Below are 14,093 nucleotides of genomic sequence, written 5' to 3' on the forward strand. Positions count from 1 at the left end.
GGCTGTCATTGTGGATAGAATCTGGGGAGAGGGGTTCCCAGAACAAGGTCCAGAGCCTTTAGCCAGAGACTCAACCTTCAAGCCTTAGAAAAGTAGAGGAACTGCGTGCAGCCGAGCAGTTGAAAGCTCATGCCTTGGAACTATGAGCCCTTGGGGTTCTTAAATGTAATAGTGGTGAATTTGCTTTCTGTGATTGGATCCCTGGAGATGTTGGGGTTTTTACTCTTTGCATAACTGACTGTATGCAAGTTAACTAACTTTAATATGTCTAATGGTATGTTAGTACACATGGTGGCTCTGTAGCCCCCACCTATCTGGTTGTAGAGATTTGCACATCAGGCAACCTTTGTTGATAGATGCTGACAAGATGTGGTGGATCCTCACTAGTAGGTAGGCAGCCCTCCTGTGCTGGTGTTATTAAGTGCTGTGGTCAGAACTGGGACTTGAGTCATAATTAATGGTGGTTTTTTCTTTTTCTTTTTTACCAGAACAAACATGGATTCCTTTTTTAATTTAATTTTACAATCAGAAAAAATATATAAAGATCTTGATATTATCAAGCCCTTTTCTAGCTAACTTATCACTAACCAGCTAATTAATTTCCATTATGAATAATCCTACAACTCTATGCTCTACTACAAACCTGAAATCTTCTCTGATGTTCTTTTAACCTTCTTCATCTGTGTACCATACTTATTTCATTGTAACCCTTTCAGACCTAGTTTCCTGAATTTATTGCCATCTTCCCTGTTAAATTCTTCATGTCAGTATGTTTCAGCTTTATTTCATCTCTGATAAGCCTTTAAATTTTATGAGAAAGCAAGAAATTGCATTACCAAATATGATATAAATTTAGAGTTGTTTGTGTTTTTCTACTCATATCATACCGTTTTCTCCATGTTAGTAGATACTCTGAATTTAGCATAAATAAATTAATCTTCTCTAGATAGTCATTTAATGTTTTTGAATCTCATCCATGCTTCTGCTTGAAAATTGATGAGTGACCTTATCTTTCTTTCTTGTCCAATTGCAGGGGGAGAGAGGATTTCCAGGTTTGGAAGGCCATCCAGGTTTGCCTGGATTTCCAGGTCCAGAAGGGCCCCCAGGGCCTCGGGGACAAAAGGTACGTGCCAAGTTGCCAGTCAGTGATACCAAAGAAATGAAGCCATCTTAATATGGGATAAGTGTCAGATGAATTAAAAAGTTACTGAATTACAGTCAAAAACTAATATTTAAATAAAACAGTAGAATGGCCAAGAATTATACTTCATTGTTGGTTTCTGTAAAAGGCTAAATGTTACTGCTGTATCCAAATACTTTTGGAAGATACTGTTAATGGTGTGTGGTTATTGGGATCCTGAACAAAAATTAAGTCCTGTCAGGAGCTCAGCTGAGCTGGAGAGAGCTGAACTGACAGGTGTCAGAGTACTGGTTAAGACAACAAGCCAAAATGAAAGTAACAGTCAAGCTTTTAGTCACTTACTGTGACAGTGTGTATAAGCAAAACATAAACCAGAGAAAGTGTGGATTTCCCCACTGTTCCATTTTTCCTCGTGGAAAAGTGCCAGTGAGGGTCAAATGCTTCAGCATGGGGAATTGTTTCATTGCTGCAGAAGCTTGGAGGGAAAAAAACTGCTGTTTTTTAGTATACCAGAGGGCTGGATGGATGAAGGGAGAGAGGGAAGAGCTAGGAGTAGAAAAGTACAGAGAACAGAAAAAAATGTCCTCAAGGTCCCCATCCTGCACTCAATAAAGAGGTCTTCAGCAAGGTTCCATATAAAGAGGTCTTCCAATGCAGATGTGCATAAGAGCATGATCAGCCAGGAGGACTGATGCCCTAACTACACCTCCCTTCAGAGACTGACATGCATTGGCTGTGCACTAATTCTGGTGTGGGATGGGCCGCTTTCCTATCTGCGGCTTTCTGGCATGGGATGGGCAGCTTTTCTATGTGAGGCTTACCATGAGGTCTTTGTAACTGTCTGTGGCTGGGTCTGAAAAATCACACGTAGGTCTTTAGCCAGGAGCCAGAATCCTCAATTTCATCTCTTGATTTTTTAAGACCCATATGAGAAACATAGGTCACTCCAACATGGACCTGGATGGGTCAGACTTTGAGGAGTTATGTCACAATATAATTAGTATGAGGCTGCAGTGGATCATGGTGTTGATCAAAATTACTCCAAGCAGGATGATCAGGCCTGCCTGGAGGAGTGAGTGTAACCATCAGCCCCAACCACTGGGCTTCCCTCATGGCTCATAGTTACCAAGCCAGGAATAGATGGCCCATAGCCCATCTGATCAAATTTAGAGAGCCAGAAGACTTAAGTCTGGTGATAGACTGCTCTACCTTGCCAGTTTTAGTGATGTAGGTACATCATGAAGTTCTGGCAATAGCAAGACCATTCCTTGGTTGGCCAGCAGGAAGTTGAAGACTAGGCTGTTAATCCAGTACTACTCAGGCCAGGTTGTTGAGGCTGGTCTGTTGTGCTTCCAAAGCTGAAGTGGTATCATTAATGACTTTAGTAGAGGTCAAGGACAAGTTGGGGCTTCCCTGGTAACTCAGCTGGTAAAGAATCCACCTGCAATGCAAGAGACCCCAGTTCAATTCCTGGGTCAGGAAGATCCCCTGGAGAAGGGATAGGCTACCCACTCCAGTATTCTTGGGCTTCCCTGGTAGCTCAGCTGGTAAAGAATCCACTGCAATGTGGGAGACCTGGGTTTGATCCCTGGATTGGGAAGATCCCCTGGAGAAGGGAACAGTTACCCACTCCAGTATTCTGGCCTGGAGAATTCCATGGACTGTATAGTCCACGGGGTCGCAAAGAGTCAGACACAACTGAGCAACTTTCACTTCACTTTCAAGGACAAGTTGCACATAACTTTTTCTAATGAATGGTCCTGACAGTGGGAAAAGCTGCCAGGAACATAAACATGAGCAGACTATTCTCCTGAGTAACCACAATCTACCTTGAGTTCCACTCTTACTCTATTTTACTGTGATGTGCTCATTGGGAGAGGCTGTTTTGAATATTTAGAAGTCTCTTGTCAATGCCCCCATTATGTACATTGGTCAGAAAGTCAAAGGCCTGACTTTTACAAAAGAAATATCCCAAGGTGGGGTGCACATGGTGATGGGAGGGTAAAAGTTATTGATAATCATGGGACTCAAACAGCCAAAAGTCCCTCCTGGCTAGTAGAGTCCTTGAGTGGAATTGCAAAATTTGTATAAGGTAGGGGAATATATGGGGGAGAAGGCCACCACTATTGATGTCAAAATAGCTCCAATGGCAAATCCCATATCCCTTTTCCCAGATGCCTCAGTTAATCCCAATTTAAGAACAAGCTGACATCTGAAGAGGTGTTTTATTTCTGTAGCATCAGAGTCCAACTGTGGCAATGCATCAGTGTAACAATGTTGGGATATCTGAGGTACTAAGAATTTCCATGTTTAGAGAAATACCCATTTGTTGTATTCAGGGACACAGCAGACATTTATCTGCAGGGCTGGGTGATGGGTGACATGTCTACCAGTTTGTCAAATTGAGTGGTGACTATCTGAGACAATTGTATCAATGAATCTGGTGAGGAGGAAGTCACGTAGGCTTTTCTATGAGAGAGGAAGAAGAAAGGGTAGGTACATACACCCTCCCTCTCCTGTACCCATGCTCAAAGATCCGATGATGCTGCCATCCTGTCGGTTGGTGATAATTTTCCCCATTGACTTCTGTGTGGGTAGTCTCTCCTATACCATGAGCAAGGATAACAACTTATGTGCATGTTATGGAATGGGAAGAAATAATAGTGAATTTTAAGATCGGGAGAAGTTTTGGAGTTTTTTAATGGCTCTTTTGGCTCATTCTCCTTTACTATCTGTATTAGTTAGACTGATGAACTAATAGATGAAAGGGCTAGTTCTGTTCATTTTCCTGGAAAAGAAAACTGGTTTAAAAACCCTTTTTTTCCCCTAATTTTATTTCATGGAATAGTGGTACATCATGCCATTAGAGCATGAAGGGAATCAAATAATACTTACCAAGTGGCCTTCTTAGTAAAGGGGGAAAATTAACTTAAATACATAATACTTTTTAACACTTACTATACCATAGCATAGATTATGGGAATAGGTTTGCACATGATCTCTGAGGAGGTGGTAGTTCACCAAGGAATTTTGTTAGATTCAAGAACAGACATGACTTGTATAAATTTCCTGAATAGAGAACTTTTACACTGAGGAAAAAGCAAAACTCCAAATGACTGCATAAAATTTAAGTAGGTGGGACATACAACAGAATTTCCTAGTCTAATGAGGTATAAAACATCAGAATGTTTCTTGTACACCCAAGCGCAGCACAGAAATAGCAGAAAGATCTGAGTCAAGTGGGTATAATTGAGCACTAGGTGCTTAGTTGCTCAGTCGTGTCCAACTCTTTGCGACCCTATGGACTGTAGCCCACCAGGCTCCTCTGTCCATGGGATTCTCCAGGCAAGAATACTGGAGTGAGGTGTCATTTCCTTCTCCAGGGGAATCTTCCTGACCCAAGGATTGAATCGGGGTCTCCTGCATTGCAGGTGGATTCTTTACCATTTGAGCCACCAGGGAAGCCCAGTGAGCGAAAGTCTCTCAGTCATGTCCAACTCTTTGCAACCCCATGAACTATACAGTCCATGGAATTCTCCAGGCCAGAATACTGGAGTGGGTAGCCATCCCCTTCTCCAGGGGATCTTCCCAACCCAGGGACCAAATCCAGGTCTCCCACATTGTAGGCTGAGCTGAGCCACCAGGAAAGCCCAGAATTGGGCACTAACTCAGCAGTAATCCATGCACACTGTTGGCAAAGGACATCTCAATGAATTCCAGCTTGGACTAGACTGTCCCACCCCCTTAACACCTTGAAACTACTTAAGCTCTCCATAACTTAGGCGCAGCCTTGTGAAAATGAGGTGTGGGAAGTCCAGTCAATTGAGGTTAAATTTCAGCAATGTTAGTGAAATAGGTCCTTAGTAATTAAGTTGAACCATAAAAAAATAAAGTTATATTTGTTGTATCTGAGTTTACCTGGTATTAGGTGCTGAGTTTCTTGCACACCATGCTCACTGAGTGGTTTCAGTTTTAATAAAATTTATGTCAAATTATTAAAAACTAACTGCATTAGGTTTTTTTGAAATAATTTACAATTAATTGGGACTATTGTACAGTGTATGATAATTTTTAAAGGTGTAGTTGTGTGCAGTTTAAATTAAGAAAGCAATTCAATCTTTTGCTGTGATTCCATTTCTGTATCCATAAAATGAGAAGGTTTCACTGCTTTCTAAGCTCTGGGGTTTTTTAATTGGAAGCACATTGTGCTTCAGTCTCCACTATGACTTCATACTTCCCAATATAGCTGAATTTATACTTTTTATGTGATTGGATGTTTGGACACATGTGTATATATTAATGTGCATACCAAGTCAAAAATTTTGTAGGATTATTCTTTAATCTGTATACATTTGTATATGAAAGTAAAAGTATAGAAAACAAATATATATATATATATAAATAACATATATAGGAGTGTATATATAAAAATTTCCAAAGTATTTCTTTATTCTTAAAAATAATTGATTCTCCACAGATAAACTATTCATTTTGTTCAAAATAAATTAACATAAAAGGTATACAATGAAAAATACCTCCTTTCCACTGTGTCCATTAGCCACTGAGGTCTATACATTCGTAATGAGTACTCATGTTATTTTCTTGTGAAAATTGAGCATCTTTTCATTTCTGTGAACTGTGTGTTTATATAATTTGCCCACTTTTCTACTGGATTGTTGGCGTTTTCATATTTTAGTGAGCTATTTATATTTCAGGGAGATTGCCCTTTATCTGTGTGTGTGTATATTTATGTCCCTCTGTGTTTATCAAAGGTCTGTTATGGCTTTGGGGTTTTGAATAGGAAATGCCTTCCCCACTGTAAGACTGTAAAATAATTCTCCCATGTTTTATTCCAGTATATTAATAGTTTCACTTTTTTCATGTAAATATTATATCAATTTCTAATTCACCCTGGTATGATTTGTGATATAAATTCTACTTTTATTTTCTAGATGTCCTCACAAGTGTGCCCCAATATAATTTTCTGCACTGATTTGTAATGCATTTTCATTATATACCAAATTCGCATGATTATATGGACCTGTTTCTGGACTTCTCATACTCTTCCAATGGTCTGCTTATTCAGATATCAGAACCAAACTATTTTAATTATTGACCTGTTATATTTTATCTGACACTGCTAGTGTCCCCTCATTTGCCTTTTATTCTTTAGAATTTTTCTCAGTGTTATTGCTTACTTATTTTTCCACATAAACATTAGTCACTTTGTCTTACATATCTTATACATCTTATTCAGTTTGATGCTAAATATTTTATCTTTTTCTGCTATTATAAATTGCATATTTTCTTCCATCATGTTTTCTAACAGGTAGTTGTTGGTATATAAGAAAGCTATTGATTTCTTCATATTATTTTTATATACAGCTACCTTACTGAATTATTTTACTGATTATAGTAATTTTTCATTTAATTAATTTGGATTTCCCATGCATACAAACATATTATTTACAAATAATTCATTTTGCCTCATTTTTTCCCAATTTTTATACCTCTGATTTCTTTTATTTAGACATGTTGCTTAGTATGGCCAATATAGTATTAAGGCATCCTTGTCTTATTTCTGCCTTCAGTGGGAATACATAAAATGATTCATTGAGCAATCAATCTTCTAGTTTTATAATAGATATAGATTTACTTTAAGTTCCTTAGAGATGCATCTGTTGTGAAAAGAGTAGATTACTAAGCTTGTTTTAAAGCAGAGTATGGCAGGCAGATTAATATTCACCTCCTAATTATGCTTAGTCGCTCAGTCGTGTCCAACTCTTTGCAACCCCATGGACTATAGCCCACCAGGCTCCTCTGTCCATGGGATTCTTCAGGCAAGAATACTGGAGTGGGTTGCCATGCTTCCTCCAGGGGATCTTTCCAACCCAGGGATCGAACCCAGGTCTCCCACATTGCAGGTGGATTCTTTACTATCTGAGCCACCAGGAAGCCAAAGATGTCCGTAACTAATCCCCAGAACCTGTGAATATGTTAGGTTATAAAAGTAAGTGAAATTAAGATTACAGGTGGAATTAAACCTGCTAGGCAACTTGTTTTAAACTAGGGTAATTATTCTGGTTACTCTGAGTAGACCCAGTATAATCACAAGGGTCCTTTAAATGTGGAAGAGGGAGGCAGAAGAATCAGTGTCAGAGTGATGCAATGTTAGAAAAACTCATTCAGCTGTCACTGAATGTGAAGATTGAAGAGAGCCATGAGCAGAGGGATGCTGGTAGCTCTCGAAGCTGGAGAAAGAAAATAAATGAAATCTCAACCCTCCAGAAAGTAACACAGCTCTCCCACTGAGACTTCCAGAACTGTATGTAAGATCATATTATTTTTTAGCCCACCAAGTTTGTGGTAATTTGTAAGAGCAGTATAAGAAACTAATACATCAGGTAACCTTTTCCCCAAATAAAATTTTTCATGAAACCCCAAATAAAACAGATAAAAACAGAGCTTTACTGGTTGAAGAGGGGCTGTGACATGGGCATAAAGGAACCTCTAAGGGAATCTCTAGGATTGTAACTAGAGTAGTTTGGAAGCCTGTTTTAAAGCAAGATACCCCAAGTTAGTAAAACTATCTAAAGCCTCAGATGGTGGCCTACTAACTGTACGTTCCACTGAAAATCCTGCCTATTGGAGCAGGATTAGGTTTTCTTTATTCCCACCCCCCCTTTTATTTAACTACTTAGGAAAACTTAGTGAGGCAAGACTTTAAATTCTCAGCAATGCAGTTGTAACTAGAAATGGATAAATAGATTAACAATCCTGTGGGCAGCCTCTTTTGCATGGAGTCTGCAGTAGAAGCTTGAAAGGAAAGTCTGTGGCTCTTTCTTGTTCCTTCTTAGCTCTGACAGTAGGAAGTGCCTGTATGAAACATAGCAAAGCTTTAAAACAGCAAACTCATGACAGCTCATAGTTAGGTTCAAAGGTGATGCTGTTTGTTAGCAGCATGGTGAGCAGATTGACACAATATAGAAACTGTTCAGATTTTCAGCTCTAATTTTGTTAATGCATAAATGATTTGGGGCTTCCCCAGTGGCCCAGTGGTAAAGATTCCACCTGCAATGCAGGAGATGCAGGAGACATGCATTCAATCCCTGGGTTGGGGAGATCCCCTGGAAGAAGAAATGACAACCCACTCCAGGATTCTTGCCTGGATAATCCATGGACCAGGATAATCCCTGGTGAGCTATGGTCTGTGGGGTCCCAAAGAGTCAGACATGACTGAGCAACTGGTGGGCTATGGTCTGTGGAGTCCCAAAGAGTCAGACATGACTGAGCAACTGGTGGGCTATGGTCTGTGGAGTCCCAAAGAGTCAGACATGACTGAGCAACTGATCACGCACACACGCACAAATGATTTGAAGGATATCTGTACCACTATTTAATCTTCATTTTCTTGACATGATTCAGAACTAACTTTACAGGTATAAGGTTTCTTCTGCATATCAACAGTTTTCTTCTTAGTAAATAAAGGCCTTTCTTACTTTTTAGCTTTTGACTTATCTTAGTGCTTTTAGTCTCAATAATAAATACTTCTTCCTTGAGTATATAAATTTATCACTAACTTTCACAAAGGTTCACAAAACTTGTCTCAGTTTACAATACAAAGTTAGTTATTCGAGGGCTCTTTTTGAAGGAAACATAACTAAATTATGTTGTATTTTTCAGGGTGATGATGGAGTTCCAGGACCACCAGGACCAAAAGGGATCAGAGTAAGTGATATTTGCTGTATCAAATATTTTGTTGGTCAAATGGAGAAGCTACTGAAGTGTTATAAGGCAACTGGAAAAAGACTCATATAGAAATGCAGGAAGAAAAGTGAAGTCTTTTATTTTTTTAATTTTTTTTTTTTGCTCTTGCTTTAAAACTAATGATTTTTTTTTCACTTATTTTTATTAGTTGGAGGCTAATTATTTTACAACATTGTAGTGATTTTTGCCATACATTGACATGAATCGGCCATAGATTTACATGTGTTCCCCATCCCCCCATCCCGATCCCCCCTCCCGCCTCCCTCTCTATCCCATCCCTCTGGGTCTTCCCAGTGCACCAGCCCTGAGCACTTGTCTCATGCATCCAGCCTGGGCTGGTGATCTGTTTCACACTTGATAATATACATGTTTCAATGCTATTCTCTCAGATCATCCCACCCTCACCTTCTCCCACAGAGTCCAAAAGTCTGTTCTATACATCTGTGTCTCTTTTTCTGTCCTGCATATAGGGTTATTGTTACCATCTTTTTAAATTCCATATATATGCGTTAGTATACTGTATTGGTGTTTTTCTTTCTGGCTTACTTCACTCTGTATAATGGGCTCCAGTTTCATCCATCTCATTAGAACTGATTCAAATGAATTCTTTTTAATGGCTGAGTAATATTCCATTGTGTATATGTACCATAGCTTTCTTATCCATTCATCTGCTGATGGACATCTAGGTTGTTTCCATGTCCTGGCTATTATAAACAGTGCTGCGATGAATATTGGGGTGCACGTGTCTCTTTCAGATCTGGTTTCCTCGGTGTGTATGCCCAGGAGTGGGATTGCTGGGTCATAAGGCAGTTCTATTTCCAGTTTTTTAAGGAATCAAAGTGAAGTCTTTTAAAGTTTCAGAGTTCATATGTCTATAATTAGCCTTTCTTTAGTATTTTGATAGTTGTCTTTGTATATTCAGATGTCTATTTAAACTAATATAAGAAGACTTTAAAGTAATTTATGGTTGAGAAATGTGAAAGTGTTGAATTTCAGTAATTTTTCAAATTCTTAAAAATATACTTCACACAAGTGGTTTAAAGCAGAACTACCCAACCAGGGTGATCATCTCAGACTTCAGAGAACTGATCACCTCAGGTCATGTACCCTTCCTGGGAATGAGGTAAAATAGTATAATTTTATTTGTGTGTCTTGAAGAGAATAAGTTTGGGAAGCTCTAGTTGCAGCCATTATGTTAAAGAATAAGTATTTTTGAAAAAGGAGGTCGGTTCCATAAAGTTTTACTGCCTATACCACCATGTAACTACATTATAGCAAAATATTTTAAAAAAAGAATAACCATTTTTGGAAGAATACAGTGTTTTATCAGTTCTGAGATGTATGATTTTTCAAGTTTTAATGTTCTCGAATTCAAGATGTGTTTGAAAATTTAAGTACACATTTAGTGTAATTTTTCTGAAAAGCTTTTAAGTAGACATATACTTTTCAGTGTGTTTTAGATTTGGAAGGAAACTATAGTTTATAAATAGTACTGGCTTTTGGAAAACCATATTTAACTTTTCTGAGCCTCAGTTTCTTCACTTGTTAAATTAGAAAGTCAAACAAGACAATCTCCATGGTCTCTTTTAGCTCTGAAATTCTGTGTTCATAGATTGACAAGTCGCTGAATTTGAATATAGAATATATGGGTGGTGGCTTAGCATATTTACGTGTATTACAAAGAAAAACATTCTGATCCTCTGATCTCCAGAAATTTAGTAGATGTATACATTTTACATAAATATTTAAAATATTCCATTTGCTATATACGTCTTAACACGTAGCTTGCCTTATGTGCTACTTTTGACTGGTGTAGGTAGAGCAGTGGAAAAGCAGGGAAGAAACTCAAAACCCTTAACATTTTTTTAGCAGACATGCTTCTGTGTTTTTCTGTCATAACCGAATATCAATATACTATTAAAGCTGTTCATAATAATCATAACATATATCTTAATAGCTATAGCTACCATTAACTATGTCCTAAGTACTGCTGAGACTAAAAAAATCTGTCCACTCTATCACTTTGCACTTTAAAGTGTCTGAGAGTGCTTAGAACTCGGTGGCCTGATAGTTCCTGCATCCTCAGGTCTCAGCTCATAGGCAGCTGTTGGCATGCAGATTTTAAACGACTTATTATGGAAAATTTAAAGCATACACAAATTTGCAGAGAATATATTGATATTACAATGACACCCCCATGAAGTCATTACTTGGCTTTAAAAACTATCAACATTTTGACAACTTTGTTTCATCTATACCTCACCACTCTTGCCTGTAATATTTTAAAGTAAATCCCTCACATCATCATTCCACCAATGAATATTATGTTTCTTGAACTGATAACCACATTATGCCATTATTACACCTCAAAAACTTAGCAAAAACTTTTCAGTATCCTTTAAAATTCAGTCCATATTCAGGTTTTCTCAGTTGTCCCAAAGATTTCCTTTTGCAATTGGTTTGTTCAAACCAGGATCCAGGAAGGTTCCACATATTGCATTTGCTTGATGTATTTCTTAAGCCTCTTTTATTATGCCATTGAAGAAACTGGATCATGGTATTGTACTGTGTTCCACAATCTGGATCTGCCTGACTGTTTCCTCATGATGTCATTTAAATTATTTCTCTGTCCCCCATGTTTCCTGCAACTTTGAGATTGCCTTAGCAGAGGCACTAGAGAACTTTCTAGGAATAAAGAAAAATCTGTACATTTAAGATGTGTACATTTTACTGTATATAAACTATATTGATAAAAAATGAAAAAAAATTGAACAACAATACTTTATAGGTAGTGCTGTATATTTACTGTTGAATTACATCTCATGGCACAAACATCTGTCTATCCCACTTTTTTGATGCTAAATTTGGTCAGTGGTCTCAGATGTATGAGCCTGATTCTGCCACCAAAATCTCCCCATCAACTTTCACATAGTGGTTTAGCATCCATCCATGATCATTGGTTAGATCCAAGTTTTTGTTTTCTGTTTTCTGTTTTTTTTTTTTCATTTGGAGTTGTAAAATGGTAAGTTTTAAAAGTCTATCAATCCTTCATTGAATAGCTTGAATTCTAAATTTATTAACTTGAATTCTAATTTATCAACTGAATTCTAGTGGGGTAATGAGTTTGTATACTGGCAACTTCGAGTGATGATCAAGGAAGGTTTTTTTAATTTATCATTAGAAACACATGGAATTTCTGTGTTTCAATCACTTGTACTCATTATTCTTTTTGAAGCTCAGATTATTTCATCTTTGTCTGTGGGAGCCTCTTCAAGTTGGCCCCTGTGATTTGTCCTATTGACAAAACCCTATTGATCTTTGATAATTTCTTTGCTTTCTGACATAAGACCCTTCAGGCTTATCTTATGCATGTCCTCTCTAGATCTGGAATTGACCACGTCTCTGATTACAGATTCTTTCAGTGATTTAGATTCCACAGTCTGAATATAAGGAGTGTTCATTGCTACTAGTTTTCTCACTGTTTTGATATATTTTAAGGGGACAAAGTTAAGAAATATGTATTTTTTTAAGAGAAAAAATATGAGTTCATATTATTACTTCCAATGGAACTTTTAAAATAAAATTTTTTTTATACTTGTTCTCTCCCCCTGCCACCTTTCTCTCTCTGACATGAAAATCTTCATTTACCAATGATATTAATATAATTAATTCCTTTGTCCTACAGTATAGCTATAATGACTTCAAAATAACAATATACAAATAAACAAAATAAACATTTCAATTTTAAAAGTAATAGTAGAAATCTTAACTGCCACTAATTATTTCTTTGCTGTTTTTTATCCCCTTTGAATTGACTCATTTCAGTCAAAAGTAGTTTTCTTCTATGTATGGTCACTGTCCACAGTTCAGTGTACTTTAGGTTCATTGGTTCCAGTTTGCTTTCGATTCTTGATGATTTCCTTTTTACCTTTTTTTAAAATTTTCATTATTTAAAATAAGTGCATTGTTCTATAAGACTAGGTATAGTCAGAGATGCTTCCCATCCTTCTTTACCATCTCCCCATTCTCTTTTCTCTTTCCCCCAGAGGTAATTATTTTTCATTTTCTGTTTATCTTTCACTGTTTAGTATCACTACCTTTGTTATAAAAAGGTAGTATATTATATACACTACTTAAACTTTGTTTCTTTTACTTAACATTCCATCCTGGAGATCAGTATGTATTTCAGGGTACAGAGATCTTCCACATTCTTTTTAAAGCTGCATAGTTTTTTATTATGCAGATATACCTTAGTTTGTTTATTCATGTCCCTATTTGTTCTCTGGAGAAGGAAATGGCAGCCGACTCCAGTATTCTTGCCTGGACAATTCCATGAACAGAGGAGCCTGGTGGGCTACAGTCCATGGGGTCACAAAGAGTTGGACATGACTGGGCACACATGCATGCCTTGTTTCTAACCTTCAGCTATAATTCTGGTTATATGTCCATTTCTAAACTTCAGCTACAATAATTCAGTCAGTAACCTTGGATTTCATATTTTATAATTTCTTATGTGCCTTTGGGACAGATTTCTTAAAATGAGTTGCCTCAAAGAGTAAATAAATACATGTGTAATTTTGTTAGATATTTCCAAATTTCTCTCCATGGTGTTTAAATCCCATTAGTAGTTGTCTGAGAGTACCTTTTCTTCATAGCCTTACCTACAGAGAATTTTGTCAAACTTGTATTTTTTTTCCAATCCTGACAGGGATATTTGATTAAGATTTTGGGGGTGATCACATTGATGTTCTCGGAGGCAGATATATCAGTATTTGCCACTTATCCATACCCTGCTGTATTCAGGATTCATCACAAACCTGGGAGAATCACTTTGTTTTTTAGAACAGACATTTCATCCAGCAATTTGCCTGCTCCTACATCACCACAAACTGTGGAAAATTCTTAAAGAAATGGGAATACCAGACCATCTGACTTGCCTCTTTAGAAATATGTATGCAGGTCAAGAAGCAACAGAACTAGACATGGAACAACAGACTGGTTCCAAATTGGGAAAGGAGTACATCAAGGCTGTATATTGTCACCCTGCTTATTTAACTTCTATGCAGAGTACATCATGAGAAATGCTGGGCTGGATGAAGCACAAGCTGGAATCAAGACTGCCAGGAGAAATATCAATAACCTCAGATATGCAGATGACACCACCCTTATGGCAGAAAGCGAAGAA

General features: G+C 37.5%; 1 protein-coding gene across 1 annotated transcript in view; it reads left to right on the forward strand.

Moving 5' to 3' along the window:
- Positions 1-14,093, forward strand: part of COL4A5 (collagen type IV alpha 5 chain) — a 229,980-nt gene that overhangs the window by 111,691 nt on the left and 104,196 nt on the right. Inside the window, exons 3-4 of the mRNA XM_020898386.2 lie at positions 1,034-1,123; positions 8,825-8,869. Coding sequence (XP_020754045.1) covers positions 1,034-1,123; positions 8,825-8,869 — 135 coding nt within the window. The remainder of the gene's footprint in view (positions 1-1,033; positions 1,124-8,824; positions 8,870-14,093) is intronic.

Source organism: Odocoileus virginianus, unplaced genomic scaffold, assembly GCF_023699985.2.
Source record: "Odocoileus virginianus isolate 20LAN1187 ecotype Illinois unplaced genomic scaffold, Ovbor_1.2 Unplaced_Scaffold_1, whole genome shotgun sequence".
NCBI lineage: Eukaryota > Metazoa > Chordata > Mammalia > Artiodactyla > Cervidae > Odocoileus > Odocoileus virginianus.